The sequence below is a fragment of the Natator depressus genome, chromosome 22 (assembly GCF_965152275.1).
Source record: "Natator depressus isolate rNatDep1 chromosome 22, rNatDep2.hap1, whole genome shotgun sequence".
Taxonomy (NCBI): Eukaryota; Metazoa; Chordata; order Testudines; family Cheloniidae; genus Natator; species Natator depressus.
Window position 1 is genome coordinate 14,102,994 of NC_134255.1, and position 15,912 is coordinate 14,118,905.

General features: G+C 43.6%; 1 protein-coding gene across 1 annotated transcript in view; it reads left to right on the top strand.

The window, feature by feature from the left end:
- The window catches only part of SIK2 (salt inducible kinase 2), a 123,274-nt gene that overhangs the window by 19,526 nt on the left and 87,836 nt on the right, over positions 1-15,912 (top strand). The window contains exon 3 of the mRNA XM_074936916.1: positions 9,544-9,607. Within this exon, the coding sequence (XP_074793017.1) occupies positions 9,544-9,607 (64 nt within the window). The remainder of the gene's footprint in view (positions 1-9,543; positions 9,608-15,912) is intronic.

The window sequence follows — 15,912 nt, forward strand, 5'->3', positions numbered from 1 at the left end:
TCCCAGCCAGAAAATAACCGTTGGGGATGTTGAAATGCCTATAGTTATCCTGGGGGACCCAGCCTACCCCTTAATGCCGTGGCTCATGAAGCCATACACGGGCACCCTGGACAGTATTAAGGAGCTGTTCAACTACAGGCTGAGCAAGTGCAGAATGGTGGTAGAATGTGCATTTGGAAGTTTAAAAGCACGCTGGCGCAGTTTACTGACTCGGTTTGACCTCCGCGAAACCAATATTCCCATTGGTATTGCTGCTTGCTGTGTGCTCCACAATATCTGTGAGTAAGGGGGAGACATTTATGGTGGGGTGGGAGGTTGAGGCAAATTGCCTGGCTGCTGATTACGTGCAGCCAGACACGAGGGCGATTAGAAAAGCGCAGCAGGACATGCTGCGCATCAGAGAAGCTCTGAAAACCAGTTTAATGACTGGCTAGGCTACGGTGTGACAATTCTGTTTGTTTCTCTTTGATGAAAACCCACCCCCTTGGTTCAGTCTGTAAGCCAACCGCCCTCCCACCTTCGATCACCGCTTGCAGAGGCAATAAAGTCATTGTTTCAAAATCATGCATTCTTTCTTTCTTCATCACACAAATAGGGGGATAACTGCCAAGGTAGCCTGGGAAGGGTGGGGGAGGAGGGAAGCACCGGGTGAGGTGGTGGATGAGGGAGGAGGGAAGGACAAGGCCACACTGCACTTCAAAACTTACTGAATGCCAGCCTTGTGTTGCTTGGGCAGTCCTCTGGGGTGGAGTGCCCGGAGGGCCCACCTCCCGTTCTTGGGCGCCTGGGTGAGGAGGCTATGGAACTTGGGGAGGAGGGTGGGCGGTTACACAGGGGCTGCAGCAGTGGTCTGTGCTCGTGCTGTCTTTCCTGCAGCTCCACCAGACGCCAGAGCATATCAGTCTGATCCCCCAGTAGCCTCAGCATTGCATCCTGCCTCCTCTCATCATGCTGCTGCCACCTCTCCTCTTGCTCCCGCAATCTCTCATCTTAATCACGAATGTGGGTTTTTTTTTCCGCCTTATCATAGAATATCAGGGTTGGAAGGGACCTCAGGAGGTCATCTAGTCCAACCCCCTGCTCAAAGCAGGACCAATCCCCAGTTTTTGCCCCAGATCCCTAAATGGCCTCCTCAAGGATTGAACTCACAACCCTGGGTTTAGCAGGCCAATGCTCAAACCACCGAGCTATCCCTCCCCCCTAAAATACTGTGTGCTAACCCATTGTGTCACTGGAGTCCAGGGTTAGGCATGCTTCTCCTTGTTCCATGGATGGATTTGGGGAGGAGGGTGCTAGCTTCTGGGACGGAGATGATAGGGGGAGCATTGAAACATTTGCAGCTGTGGGAGGAAAAAAGGGAGAATAGTATTTAAAAAGACATTTTAGAGAACAATGGGTAGACACTTTCACGGTGAACCAAGCTGTTAACATTACATAGTACATGTGCTTTCGCTACAAGGTCGCGTTTTGCCTCTTATATTGAGGGTCTGCCAGTTTGGTGTGAGAGATCACACACAAAGGGCCGGGCAACAGAATTCAGATGCAGGCAGCCATGGTAAGTTAGTCTTTCGGTTTCTTCAATCTTCATAACATGTGGGAATGGTTTCAAACAGCAGCGCCCTCCTTTCCCATACCAAGCACCCGTTGGGTTGGCCATTTAAAAGGAGGGGCTGTACTGGCCGCGAATGCATCCCAAGTCTTCAGGGCAAATTAATCATTAAACATGCTTGCTTTTAAACCATGTATTATATTTATAAAGGTACAGATGAAGGTGCCAGAGGTGCCTTCTCCAGCTTCATGGTACAGGAGCCCGCCTTGGGAGGGTATTGGCTCTAGGGTGATAAACAGTTCCTGGCTGTCGGGAAGAATGGTTTCTCTGCTCGCCTGCTGTGCGCTATCCTCCTCCTCCTCATCTTCCACACCCCAAAATCCTCATGCCTGTTGCGTGAGACTCCCCCCTTGCAGGTGTCCACAGACAGGGGTGGGGTAGTAGTAGGGGCGCTCCCTAGAATTGCATGCAGCTCATCATAGAAGCGGCATGTCTGGGGCTCTGATCCGGAGTAGCTGTTTGCCTTTTTGGTAGGCTTGCCTGAGCGCCTTAATTTTCACGCGGCACTGCTGCGGGTTGCTGTTGTAGCCTCTGTCCATCATGCCCTTGGAGATTTTGGCAAATGTATTGGCATTTCGTCTTTTGGAACGGAGTTCTGATAGCACAGATTCATCTCCCCATACAGCGATCAGATCCAGTACGTCCCGTTCGGTCCATGCTGGAGCTCTTTTGCGATTCTGACAGGTTTCAGAGTAGCAGCCGTGTTACTCTGTATCTGCAAAAAGAAAAGGAGTACTTGTGGCACCTTAGAGACTAACAAATTTATTTGAGCATAAGCTTTCCTGAGCTACAGCTCACTTCATCGGATGCATGCAGTGGAAAATACAGTGGGGAGATTTTATATACACAGAGAACATGAAACAATGGGTGTTACCATACACACTGTAATGAGAGTGATCAGGTAAGGTGAGATATTACCGGCAGGAGAGAAAACAAACCTTTTGTGGTGATGATCAAGGTGGGCTATTGCCAGCAGTTGACAAGAACGTGTGAGGAACAGTAATAAACATGGGGAAATAGTTTTACTTTGTGTAATGACACATCCACTCCCAGTCTTTATTCAAGCCTAAGTTAATGGTGTCCAGTTTGCAAACTAATTCCAATTCAGCTGTCTCTTGTTGGAGTCTGTTTCTGAAGTTTTTTTGTTGAAGAATTGCCACTTTTAGGTCAGAAATCGAGTGACCAGAGAGATTGAAGTGTTCTCCAACTGGTTTTTGAATGTTATAATTCTTGACGTCTGATTTGTGTCCATTTATTCTTTTACGTAGAGACTGTCCAGTTTGGCCAATGTACATGGCAGAGGGGCATTGCTGGCACATGATGGCATAGATCACATTGGTAGATGTGCAGGTGAACGAGCCTCTGATAGTGTGGCTGGTGTGATTAGGCCCTATGATGGTGTCCCCTGAATAGATATGTGGACACAGTTGGCAACGGGCTTTGTTGCAAGGATAGGTTCCTGGGTTAGTGTTTTTGTTGTGTGGTGTGTGGTTGCTGGTGAGTATTTGCTTCAGGTTGGGGGGTTGTCTGTAAGCAAGGACTGGCCTGTCTCCCAGGATCTGCGAGAGTGGTGGGTCATCCTTTAAGATGCGTTGGAGAGGTTTTAGCTGGGGACTGAAGGTGACAGCTGGTGGCGTTCTGTTATTTTCTTTGTTGGGCTTTTCCTGTAGTAGGTAACTTCTGGGTACTCTTCTGGCTCTGTCAATCTGTTTCTTCACTTCAGCAGGTGGGTATTGTAGTTTGTAAGAACGTTTGATAGAGATCTTGTAGATGTTTGTCTCTGTCTGAGGGGTTGGAGCAAATGCGGTTGTGTCGTAGAGCTTGGCTGTAAACAATGGATCGTGTGGTGTGGTCTGGATGAAAGCTGGAGACGATTCTGAGACTGCATGGTCACCTGTGCTCATGAGCTCGTCATGCTGGCCAAACAGGAAATGAAATTCAAAAGTTCCCGGAGCTTTTCCTGTGTACCTGGCTAGTGCATCTGAGTTGAAAGCGCTGTCCAGAGCAGTCACAATGGAGCACTCTGGGATAGCTCCCGGAGACCCATATGGTCAAATTGCGTCCACACTATCCCAAACTCAATCCGGCAATGTCGATTTCAGCGGTAGTGCCCTCATCGGGGAGTAGTACAGAAATTGATTTCAAGAGCCCTTTAAGTCAACAAAAATGGCTTCGTTGTGTGGATGGGTGCAGGGTTAAATCGACCTAGCGCTGCTAAACTCGACCTAAACTTGTAGTGTAGACCAGGACTAAGGCTGAGGCCCTATAATGGGGCAACCCACCATGTTTGGTAGGTTCAGCTCATTCATTGTTAGTTCGTTGTTAATTCTTAATTTTTAGTTTTAAGTAAACTCTAAGTTAAAAGAGCTCTTAACCTCTCATCTTGCTCGTCCCTCCTGTCCTCGCATTCATTTTCTGCTTTCCCGGACTCTGACATTGTTTGCCTCCACACGTTCTGCTGGGCTCTTTCAGTGTGGGAGGACTGCATGAGCTCAGAGAACAATATTAGCTGTCACGTCTTCTAAGTTTTTCACTTCCCACTCAAGACTTGAGGAACCCGGATGATCGAACTCTAGACCTGAAAGACTTCTTAAAAATCTGTTTTACTTTTCGCTATTTATGTTGTATTCTTTTTGCATTTCACTTAAATTGGATGGTAAAAATAGATCAGTCAGTTTCACATTTGTTTCTAGTATCTTTCATTTTCTGTTGTTCATACTAACATGGTGCCCTGGCATTTTGGGTTATTGGCATTGCAGGGTAAGAGTTTGATCTGAATATAAATCCTTATATTATAGAACCTACATTTTGGGCCTAACTTCCCTGTCAACAACTTTTTTAGTAAATTTAGGCCAACTTATTTCATGAATGGTGCTTCATCTGATTTTGTATTTGAAATGTCATGCAAGAAACATGTTTAACTCAAATTGCAGGCACCAAAAAAATAAAACAAAAGAAAAAACCCCTTTGCATTCAAACTGAGGGCCTGATGCTGCAGCCCTGTGAAGGCAATGGGATTGCTCACATAAAGGATCAACTCTTTGGTGACAGCATTATTCCACTGAATAAAGACAAAGGGCTTGATTCAGCAAAGTCTTGTTTAGCTTTAATTTCACGTTATGGGAAATAGTCTGGCATTTCCTTTTAAAATCAACTTGTGATTCATAGAATAGAGGCAAATGTTAGGGGATAAAATTAGTAGCTAGCATAAGTAAGATTCACCACGATCTCCTAAATGAATGACAAAAGAAAAACCAGGGAGAGAGAGGAGTGGGAAGGAGTTAAATTAGGGACTGGAGGGAAGCAAGGACAGTTACAGACAAAGGTAATGCAACTTTTAATTTTATGTTTGCCTCCTAGATATTATTGTCATTGGCACATTAGAAATACATTTGATAGATAGGTAAGTAGATAAAAGTAACATTAGCATGTCAAAAACATTGTCTTTCTAATCTATCTACATATAATGTGCCCATCATAGAATATCAGGGTTGGAAGGGACCCCAGGAGGTCATCTAGTCCAACCCCCTGCTCAAAGCAGGACCAATCCCCAATTAAATCATCCCAGCCAGGGCTTTGTCAAGCCTGACCTTAAAAACTTCTAAGGAAGGAGATTCTACCACCTCCCTAGGTAACGCATTCCAGTGTTTCACCACCCTCCTAGTGAAAAAGTTTTTCCTAATATCCAACCTAAACCTCCCCCACTGCAACTTGAGACCATTATTCCTTGTCCTGTCATCTTCTACCACTGAGAATAGTCTAGAACCATCCTCTTTGGAACCACCTCTCAGGTAGTTGAAAGCAGCTATCAAATCCCCCCTCATTCTTCTCTTCCGCAGACTAAACAATCCCAGTTCCCTCAGCCTCTCCTCATAAGTCATGTGTTCCAGACCCCTAATCATTTTTGTTGCCCTTCGCTGGACTCTCTCCAGTTTATCCACATCCTTCTTGTAGTGCGGGGCCCAAAACTGGACACAGTACTCCAGATGAGGCCTCACCAATGTCGAATAGAGGGGAACGATCACGTCCCTCGATCTGCTCGCTATGCCCCTACTTATACATCCCAAAATGCCATTGGCCTTCTTGGCAACAAGGGCACACTGCTGACTCATATCCAGCTTCTCGTCCACTGTAACCCCTAGGTCCTTTTCTGCAGAACTGCTGCCTAGCCATTCGGTCCCTAGTCTGTAGCTGTGCATTGGGTTCTTCCGTCCTAAGTGCAGGACCCTGCACTTATCCTTATTGAACCTCATCAGGTTTCTTTTGGCCCAATCCTCCAATTTGTCTAGGTCCCTCTGTATCCTATCTTTGCCCTCCAACGTATCTACCACTCCTCCCAGTTTAGTATCATCCGCAAATTTGCTAAGAGTGCAATCCACACCATCCTCCAGATCATTTATGAAGATATTGAACAAAACCGGCCCCAGGACCGACCCCTGGGGCACTCCACTTGACACCGGCTGCCAACTAGACATGGAGCCATTGATCACTACCCCTTGAACCCGACAATCTAGCCAACTTTCTACCCACCTTATAGTACATTCATCCATCCCATACTTCTTTAACTTGCTGACAAGAATACTGTGGGAGACCGTGTCAAAAGCTTTGCTAAAGTCAAGAAACAATACATCCACTGCTTTCCCTTCATCCACAGAATCAGTAATCTCATCATAGAAGGCGATTAGATTAGTCAGGCATGACCTTCCCTTGGTGAATCCATGCTGACTGTTCCTGATCACTTTCCTCTCGTGTAAGTGCTTCAGGATTGATTCCTTGAGGACCTGCTCCATGATTTTTCCGGGGACTGAGGTGAGGCTGACCGGCCTGTAGTTCCCAGGATCCTCCTTCTTCCCTTTTTTAAAGATTGGCACTACATTAGCCTTTTTCCAGTCATCCGGGACTTCCCCCGTTCACCACGAGTTTTCAAAGATAATGGCCAATGGCTCTGCAATCACATCCGCCAATTCCTTTAGCACTCTCGGATGCAACTCGTCCGGCCCCATGGACTTGTGCACGTCCAGCTTTTCTAAATAGTCCCTAACCACCTCTTTCTCCACAGAGGGCTGGCCATCTACTCCCCATGTTGCGATGCCCAGCGCAGCAGTCTGGGAGCTGTCCTTGTTAGTGAAGACAGAGGCAAAAAAAGCATTGAGCACATTAGCTTTTTCCACATCCTCTGTCACTAGGTTGCCTCCCTCATTCAGTAAGGGGCCCACACTTTCCTTGACTTTCTTCTTGTTGCCAACATACCTGAAGAAACCCTTCTTGTTACTCTTGACATCTCTTGCTAGCTGCAGCTCCAGGTGCTATTTGGCCCTCCTGATTTCATTCCTACATGCCCGAGCAATATTTTTATACTCTTCCCTGGTCATATGTCCAACCTTCCACTTCTTGTAAGCTTCTTTTTTATGTTTAAGATCCGCTAGGATTTCACCATTAAGCCAAGCTGGTCGCCTGCCATATTTACTATTCTTTCGACTCATCGGGATGGTTTGTCCCTGTAACCTCAACAGGGATTCCTTGAAATACAGCTAGCTCTCCTGGACTCCTTTCCCCTTCATGTTAGTCCCCCAGGGGATCTTACCCATCTGCTCCCTGAGGGAGTCAAAGTCTGCTTTCCTGAAGTCCAGGGTCCGTATCCTGCTGCTTACCCTTCTTCCCTGTGTCAGGATCCTGAACTCGACCATCTCATGGTCACTGCCTCCCAGATTCCCATCCACTTTTGCTTCCCCCACTAATTCTTCCCTGTTTGTGAGCAGGAGGTCAAGAAAAGCTCCCCCCCTAGTTGGCTCGTCTAGCACTTGCACCAGGAAATTGTCCCCTACGCTTTCCAAAAACTTCCTGGATTGTCTATGCACCGCTGTATTGCTCTCCCAGCAAATATCAGGAAAATTAAAGTCACCCATGAGAACCAGGGCGTGCGATCTAGTAGCTTCTGCGAGTTGCCGGAAGAAAGCCTCATCCACCTCATCCCCCTGATCCGGTGGTCTATAGCAGACTCCCACCACTACATCACTCTTGTTGCTCACACTTCTAAACTTAATCCAGAGACACTCAGGTTTTTCTGCAGTTTCGTACCGGAGCTCTGAGCAGTCATACTGCTCCCTTACATACAGTGCTACTCCCCCACCTTTTCTGCCCTGCCTGTCCTTCCTGAACAGTTTATAACCAACCATCATAGTAGTATGTCCACGATATGAGTCTCAGAGCTCCCTATTTGAGGGTGCTGCGTGTAATGGGGACCAAATTCATGGCTTTCTAGTGTAGAAAATACATTATTGACGTTTCCTGTCTCCTCCAGGTGTTGGGTTAAAAACCAACCTTTCCATACTTTTTTTGTTTTTCAAAAAAGAAAATTTACAGGCAAAATGTACTCTGGACCTTTATACAATTAAATAAGGATCCAGATATGGTTGGAGTTTCTGAAGATTAGCCATTGCGTTCTATCTGTAGAGCTATATCAAATCTTTTGGGTAATTCATGTGGGTTTTATAATTTTCTGTTAGATATGTGAGAGACAAGGTGGGTGAGGTAATATCTTTTACGAGACCAATTTCTGTTGGTGAAAGAGACAAGCTTTTGAGCTACACAGAGCACGTCTTCAGCTGTGTCGTCTTTAGTTCTGTGTAGATTGAAAGTTTGTCTCTTTCACCAACAGAAGTTGGTTCAGTAAAAGATGGTACGTCACCCACCTTGTCTCTTGAATATCCTGGGATCAGCATGGCTACAACATGTTAAAAATGTATTGTAAAACCTAAGAAGAAAAACACATTTATTCAAAAACAATTATTTACTAGAAACTGTTGCAATAGTTTCAAGGTTGTGAATAAATAAAAATCCGGAAAATCATGATTAAAGAAGGCTGTGCCCACAGCTTACTCAGGTTGGTGTGTGTTTATCAAATTATAGTGCTCAGGTTTGTTAAAACAGTTGAGGTCCAAAATGTGACTGACGCTCAAATTGTTATAACCTGCTGGAGAAAAAAATCCTAAATGACTATTTTTATTTTAAAATACAGTTTTTCAATCTGTTTTTGGTCCTGCTACTTGTGTAATGAGCTATTGAGGGAGCGCTTAAAAGATTAAGCTAGGGTGATGCATAGGAAAAAAAACTGCAGTGTAATCAAGGAAGATTTCCTTTTGGGGGTAGATTTTCTTGGTAAGCTCATGTCCTGAATTCTTTAGTGAAATCCCCTTGTTTGGGACAGCGCAGACATTTTTATGTCAAATTTAGAGATGTAGATTTTTTTCCCAGTATTTCCAAATTGAGAGCAGGCTATTCTTGTGGGAAAGCTTACTCAAACATGATCAGGGCTACAGATGTCTGAGGAAAGAAGTTTGAAGTTATTTGTAAAATTTCCAGAAAGGTGAAAATGGGTATGTGATGGTTCCAGTACTGTACTGCGCACAGTTGCATTATGATATCAATGGAATTTCATGATTTATCAGATTAGCCAGTCTTTCCCAAACTTGCATTGCATTGTTTTTTCCACCATGACTGAGGGCAGCCAGGGCTTCAGGCTTCTTTCCTGTCCACAGACACTAATCATTTTCCAGCAAGTCAGAAAAGGAGTTAGGCAGAACAGTCACTCAGACATGTTGGCTCAAGTGCAAACCACTTTCAGGCCAAGTCTGTTCACTCAATTAGCATTTGGAGTTGTCAGCTTCTCATAGTTATTATTTGGGACGAAGAATCAAATCTAAGTTGTCATTTAGGGTCCAATTTTAGCAAAATACTTAAGCATTTGGCTAACCATCAGCACATGAGTAGCCCTGTTGAAGTTAGTCACGTGACTAAATTTAAGCACCTGTCTACGTGTTTGCAGGCATGAGACCTTAAGTGACTTCCTCTGGGGGAGAAGGGCTGGAATAGCTGTGTTTATGTAGTTTTTATCTTTCTCCAACTAAACTAATGTGCAATTTCTCCATCAACAGGTGATGGAGACCAAAAGCATGTTGTACCTTGTGACAGAATATGCCAAAAATGGAGAAATTTTCGGTAAGCAAGAGAATATTTTAATGTTAAAATATTAAATCGTTTACTTCTGCAGGTTGTTATTGCATCTTACTTGATCAGTCTTTATAAAATAAAAACACACAGCCAACCTGCGGAGCTCGTTGCCAGGGGAAGTTGTGAAGGCCAGAAGAAAACTGGGTTCAAAAAAGAATTAAATAAGTTTGTGGAGGATCAGTCCTTCAATGGCTGTTAGTCAAGGTGGTCAGGGATGCATCCTCGTTCTGGGTGTCCCAGCTGCCAGAAGCTGGGCCTTGACAACTGTGGATGGATCACTTGATAATTGCTCTGTTCTATTCATTCCCTTTGAAGCATTGGGCACTGGCTACTTTTGGAAGACAGGATATTGGGCTAGATGGACCATTAGTCTGACTCAGTATGGCCGTTCTTACGTAAATTGAAGCCTCGGGGACATTTATACTATAGCGCACACTTTCTCATTTATATGTCAAGGAAAAGCTGTGACACTAGTTGAAACTGTTTTCCTCTTTTTATTAATTGAAATACAAAAATGTTTCTTAAAAACGTAAATGCTTAATGTAAGGTTTAACAAAATTCTGTTCAGGAAATGTGGTGTCCTTCTAGCAGAGTTGATTGTATATTAAAAAGCAATGTCGATTCATAGATTCCAAGGTCAGAGGGACTGTTGTGATCATCTAGTCTGACCTCCTGTATAACACAGGCTAAATAACTTCCCCAAAATAATTCCTAGAGCCACTCTTTTAGAAAAACATCCGATCTTGATTTAAAAAATTAGTGTTGGAGAATCCACCGTAGCCCTTGGTAAATTGTTCCAATGGTTAATGACCCTCACCGTTAAACATTTATGCCTTTATTTCCAGTCTGAATTTGTCTAGTTTGAGCTTTGAGCCATTGGATTGTGTTGTACCGTTCTTTGCTAGATTGAAGAGCCTATTACTAAATAATTGTTCCCCACTTGGGTACTTGTAAACTGTAACCAAGTCACCCCTTAATCTTCTTTGTGTTAAGCTAAATAGCTTGAGCTCCTGGAGTCTGTTACTATAAGGCATGTTTTCTAATCCTTTAATCATTTTTGTGACTCTTGTCTGAACCTGCTCCAATTTATCAACATCTTTTTTGAATTGTGGGCACCAGAACTGGACACACTATTTCAGCAATGGTTGCACCAGTGCCAAATACATAGTTATAATAACTTCTGTACTCCTACTTGAGATTCCCCTGATTGCATTAGCCCTGAGAGTGGGGGCCGAAATCTGATCTCATTTACAATGGTGTAACTCAGTTGAAGACAGAGTTATCAGATTTACACCAGTGTAATGGAGATCAGGATCTGGGTTTATGCTTACTACATAAAATGCCAGATGTTCTTCTGTCACAATGAATGGAGGCCCAAACCATATTTCAGGGAAGCTAAAACACTCTTGTTTCTAGCCTTTTTCAATCATCAGACTTACCTTCTTAATGTGGTTCCTATGGGGAGTGTTTATTCATAGCTGCTAGGAGTCACTCTACAGTAGGCACTTAAATTCTGGTAAGTTTAGCTAACAAACCTGACCTTGTTTCAGTTTTGTCTTTGAGCACTGAAATTGGAGCAGGGACAAGATTTTTCAAAATAAATTCAAATGAAATTTGGCGTTTTGCTTATTGTGATACTTTAAAAAGAGTTGTTTTGCTTCTGTTGGTCTCTGAAGACTGTAACCATCAGGAAAGGCTGAATAAAGAAGTCATCTCGATGCATCTGAGTCCCAGGTTGTATGCTCTCCAAATTATGTCATCTTAGCAGAAGGATCGTGCAGACTTTCCTTTCCTTTTTGATCATTTTAAAACTAGTAGTTAGTGGAAAAATGTTGGCCTAGAAATTATTTTTGTGTGTCCACTACAGTTCCAGAAGCAGAGGGCAGTGTAATTTTTAGATGTTGGGACTTAGCAGTTCTGGCTATATAGAAGGGAAGAAAGGGTAAACAAAGTAGTAGTGTCCTCTCTCCATCAGATTTTCAACCATAATAGAAAATGAACCTGTGCTTTATGCACCAAGAGTCAAAGGTTTGTTCTCTGAAGTTACCTGAGAAAAGAAGCATTCCTCCCAAAAGAAATGACCTTGTACTGTTCTCTTTATCTTGAGGGAATAGTTGGCATTTCACAAGACACCTCTGGGGCATCTGCTGTCATTTTCTCCATTACCAATTATTGCTGCCTTTATATAGCTAGGAAGAAGACTTTGGGTGGAGATTGGCTTTTTGCTTTCATCCCGTAGTTTCTATTCTTCTGTTGTTTTCCAGTCTGAGGGTTTTGCTATCGAAAGAATCATAATTTGCTGAGAGGCTCTGTCATGACATGTGGTTATGTAGAAGGCAGTGTTTCTTCTGGCCTCACAGGCTGTTTGCTGTTCCGGCCTTGCCAGTTTTCACTGGGGGGATCAGAAAGCAGTTCTCTCGTATCAGAATCTTCCAATAAACAGAATTCCCTTTGGAGCAAATAAAATTGAATGAACTGTGAAGTAGAATTTTGGAGTGTGGAGCCTTCTGAGCAGTTCTTACACAGGTATTTGGTATCTTACACATGCATCTGGCCTTTGCCTGGCAGGACATTCCTGCAAGGTGTTCTTTCCACAATGGTAGTAATAAAGAATCTCCATCATTTCATTAGGATAACAAGATGTGAAGGAAGCTTTTTCTCATCTTCTGAACATTTGGAAACAATTCAAAGGGAGATGAATTCAATGCCTAACAAAGGTCTCTAGTTGTCTATGAACATGACAGGAAGGAGAGGATTGGGAAATTTCATTTTTGAGTTATTATAGGATTGTGGAAAAAGAAAGGGTTTCCTAAAGACACTCACATTTCTGGATATATTTGCCATGGTTTTGGATGTCTTCATGTGGGGTGAGAACTCAGAAATTGTAGCGTGGTCACTTAACAGTTTGGGAGCTCAAACAATTAACAGGCAGTCAGCAGATTCCCGGCCAGTAATTAAATTCCTGAGGGTTTTTGTTTCCATATCTTTGCTTCTTGACGTACTCTCTATTTGCAAGCCAAGTATGTGCTTGTGGTTTTTACCTAAAAATGTTGATTCTCTCGTTTTCAGTAGTGACATTTTAGGTGGCTGGCACTGGAAACTGAAGATGGGCCACCTTCAATCCACAGAACTTTTGGACATTTAGCTGCTAACAGCACAAGAATATTGCATAAGTGTCTCAGCCCCAAAACCGGGTATCTGTAGCCTAATAGAATAAAGGTTTACTTTCAGTATTTCTGTATAGTGATGGGTTGGCCTATTGCCTCACAGATGCAGTGGGGATGACTTAAGAATTGTCTACACTTGAAATGCTACAGCGGCAGTGGCACTGCTATAGCTCTTCAGTGTAGATACTACTATACGGGATGGGAGGGGTTCTCCTGGCAACATGGGAATCCACCTCCTCAAGAGGCGGTAGCTAGGTCCTTCGACCTAGTGTTATGTACACCTGGGGTTAGATCGGCTTACCTCTTTGAGGATTTTGCCCACCTCTGAGCGATGTAGCTGGGTCGACCTAACTTTTCAGCGTACACCAGGCCTTGGGCTTGTTAAATCCTTTCTAATCGCTGAAGATTTGGGCTGTCCTAAAATGGCAGATGCCTGACAATAGAGTAAGTGGAGCACTCATTATGTATTTGGTCTTTAGGGCCCTTCTGGCAATCTTGGGTGGTCATGTAACATAGCTGAGCCTGGTAACTTGTGTTCTGGCCTTTTAGAGGTCTTCAGAGTAGTCAGTCCAAATAGACTACTCTGGGATGTCAACATTTCAGCGTAATGAGGGTTTAGATTTGCCAGTCTACAGGCATCAGAAAGAGCCAGGGCTATTCCTGTGCAAACAAGATGACGCTGTCACTCAGCTAGTCTGTTTCCAGTCACCTTTAAATATATCTATTGAAATAGTGCTCCCAGAGGTCTTAAAAGATTTAGCACAGGTAGAATTTAATCTTGAAAATTTTTGGCAGCCTTTTCCTCTTGGGCTTCTGTATATTACCCTAAACTGTTGGCAATATTTGAGTATAGGCTTAGTTACATTAGCAACTGGCAACTTTGTAGATGCAAGAGTTAATGGGTTCAGAAAGGGAATAGGGTGAGAATAAGACCTTTTCTATTTGGCTGTGCTTCCACAATAGCAGGATGGTGTGTGGTCTTGGTTGTGACGGGACATGATCAGCATTTAGAGCCATGATCTTGGAATGGGAGAAGATACTTGGATGGAGAGGTCAGCCTGCTGGAGAAGACAGAAATAATATTTTTTGTTCATGATTTGGAAATGTGGCTTTTCTTAAGCAATGATTGTTGTTGAAGTATAACCATGTTGTATAAATCAGTCTCTGCACCTTGTCTTCCTGTAATTGGTGTGAGATTGAGTTAGTGCCTAATTAACAGGACTGGGGAGATTTAGGATTGCCGAACATAAACTGAATGTTTAAAGCAGGCTCTCTGGGTACATGGAAATGGAATTAGATACACCTTAGATAAGGATTTCTATGTCATCTTATCATTTTTTTTTTTAAATAGTGTTTGGTGGTAATCTGGGGCTATGTGCTAGTATATTCTAGGGGCTGAAGTTCACAGAAAGGGCCTTGTCTGGAATAGTAAGAGGCAGGGAGGGCTGCAGGTCAGGATTTAGATGTTAGTAAAGCTGTGTGGAAGGCTCAGAGCTGAAATAATGAAGATGATCAATGGGGCACCAAGGCTGACGTGCACCAGCAAAGCATAGAACTTGGAACAGCACGATGTTCTGCAGGTTCTGTGTAAAAAGACAATATTGTTAGTCTGTTTTTTTTAAACTAAACATTTAATTTGTCCTCTATTAGAATTGTGCAATAGGATTTTATATTGTTCCATGCTTTTTATTTATCATGAAAATTCCAGATTAATAAACATCTCTTCCCCTCTGACAGAGGTCATGAGGATCATGAGTTAAGGTCCCCACACTACATTGTGTAACTGATCCCGTTATTTTACTGGTTCTGGTTATACATCCTGCTGGATGACCATGCACTATTACACTCCCCCGGAAATATTTACATTCAAGTCTCAATCTTAACCCTAGTAGATTGTATTCAGCGGTACTTAGTATCGTTCAGCACCAATATGATAGGGGATTCTATGCTTGTGTCAATTGGCTTTAGCCCCCAGTTGTTACCACTACCCTAACCTGCTTACTAGAAAAGCCTGTTAGTGTGATGATTAGCAAACTGAGGCCAGGTCTACACTCAAAAGTTAAGTTGACACAGCTATGTCATTCAGGGGTGTGAAAGATCTATACCCCTTATCAATGAGTTAAGTTGACCTAACCCCCGTGTACACAGCACTAGGTTGATGGGAGAATTATTCTGTTGACCTAGCTAATGCCTCTTAGGGAGGTGCGTTAATTATACCAATTGGAGAAACCCTCCAGTCACTGTAGTGGGTGTTGATAGTGAAGCTCTACAGCCGGTAGAGCCCTGCAGGTGTGCCACTGTAGTGTTTCAAGTGTAGACAAGCTCTGAAACTTTTCATCACTTGAACCTGTGCAGACTGGATGGAAAAAACTACCATTCTGATCTGGTAGCATTTTACACCTACTTTGCACTCACTTTGCACTGGAGTAAATGACTACACAAGCTGCAAGGCAATGGAGAATGAGGCCCAACGTTTCTGAAGCTTCAGAAGGAAGAGATCAGGAGGGCAGAGGAGTTTGCTTAATCTTGGAATCTGTGGCCACTGGGTTTATTGAGCAATTTGTCAGATTGTTGCTCTTCAGAGTCTCTCAGAAACGTAAAAACATTTGCCTTAAAGCTTTTTGTTCAGTCCTCGGGTTGCAAGATAGGGAAACAAGGGAGGCCCCAGAGACTGGAAGCTAACCCCTTATTGCAATCCTGCAATTGCATAAATGATTCCCAGACTCCTTTCTTGTTCTGTGCTGTCATAGCACTTAGTTACTGTGGTTGTGGGCACCATAGAAAATCCTAGAATGGATGGTAGGTAATCAGTGCCTATTACGTTAAGGTTCTCATCCAGATTGTGGCTCTGAGCATTACTACACTATATATTAAATAATTGTCAGAGCTCTGAAAGACTGGCAAACACATGAGACCTTACTGAGACATTACCGGTCAGTTATCTTTGGGTCATTGTGTCCTCAGTGACCTCTCTGTGTCCATAGGCCTCACAGAGGAGGGACAACCGGTTCTAAAAGGGCTTCTAAATATAACAACCAGCCAAAAGTGGCGTCTTAGGTGCCAACTCCGTCGGTGCTCCAGGGCTGAAGCACCCACAGGGAAAATTTGGTGGGTGCAGAGCACCCA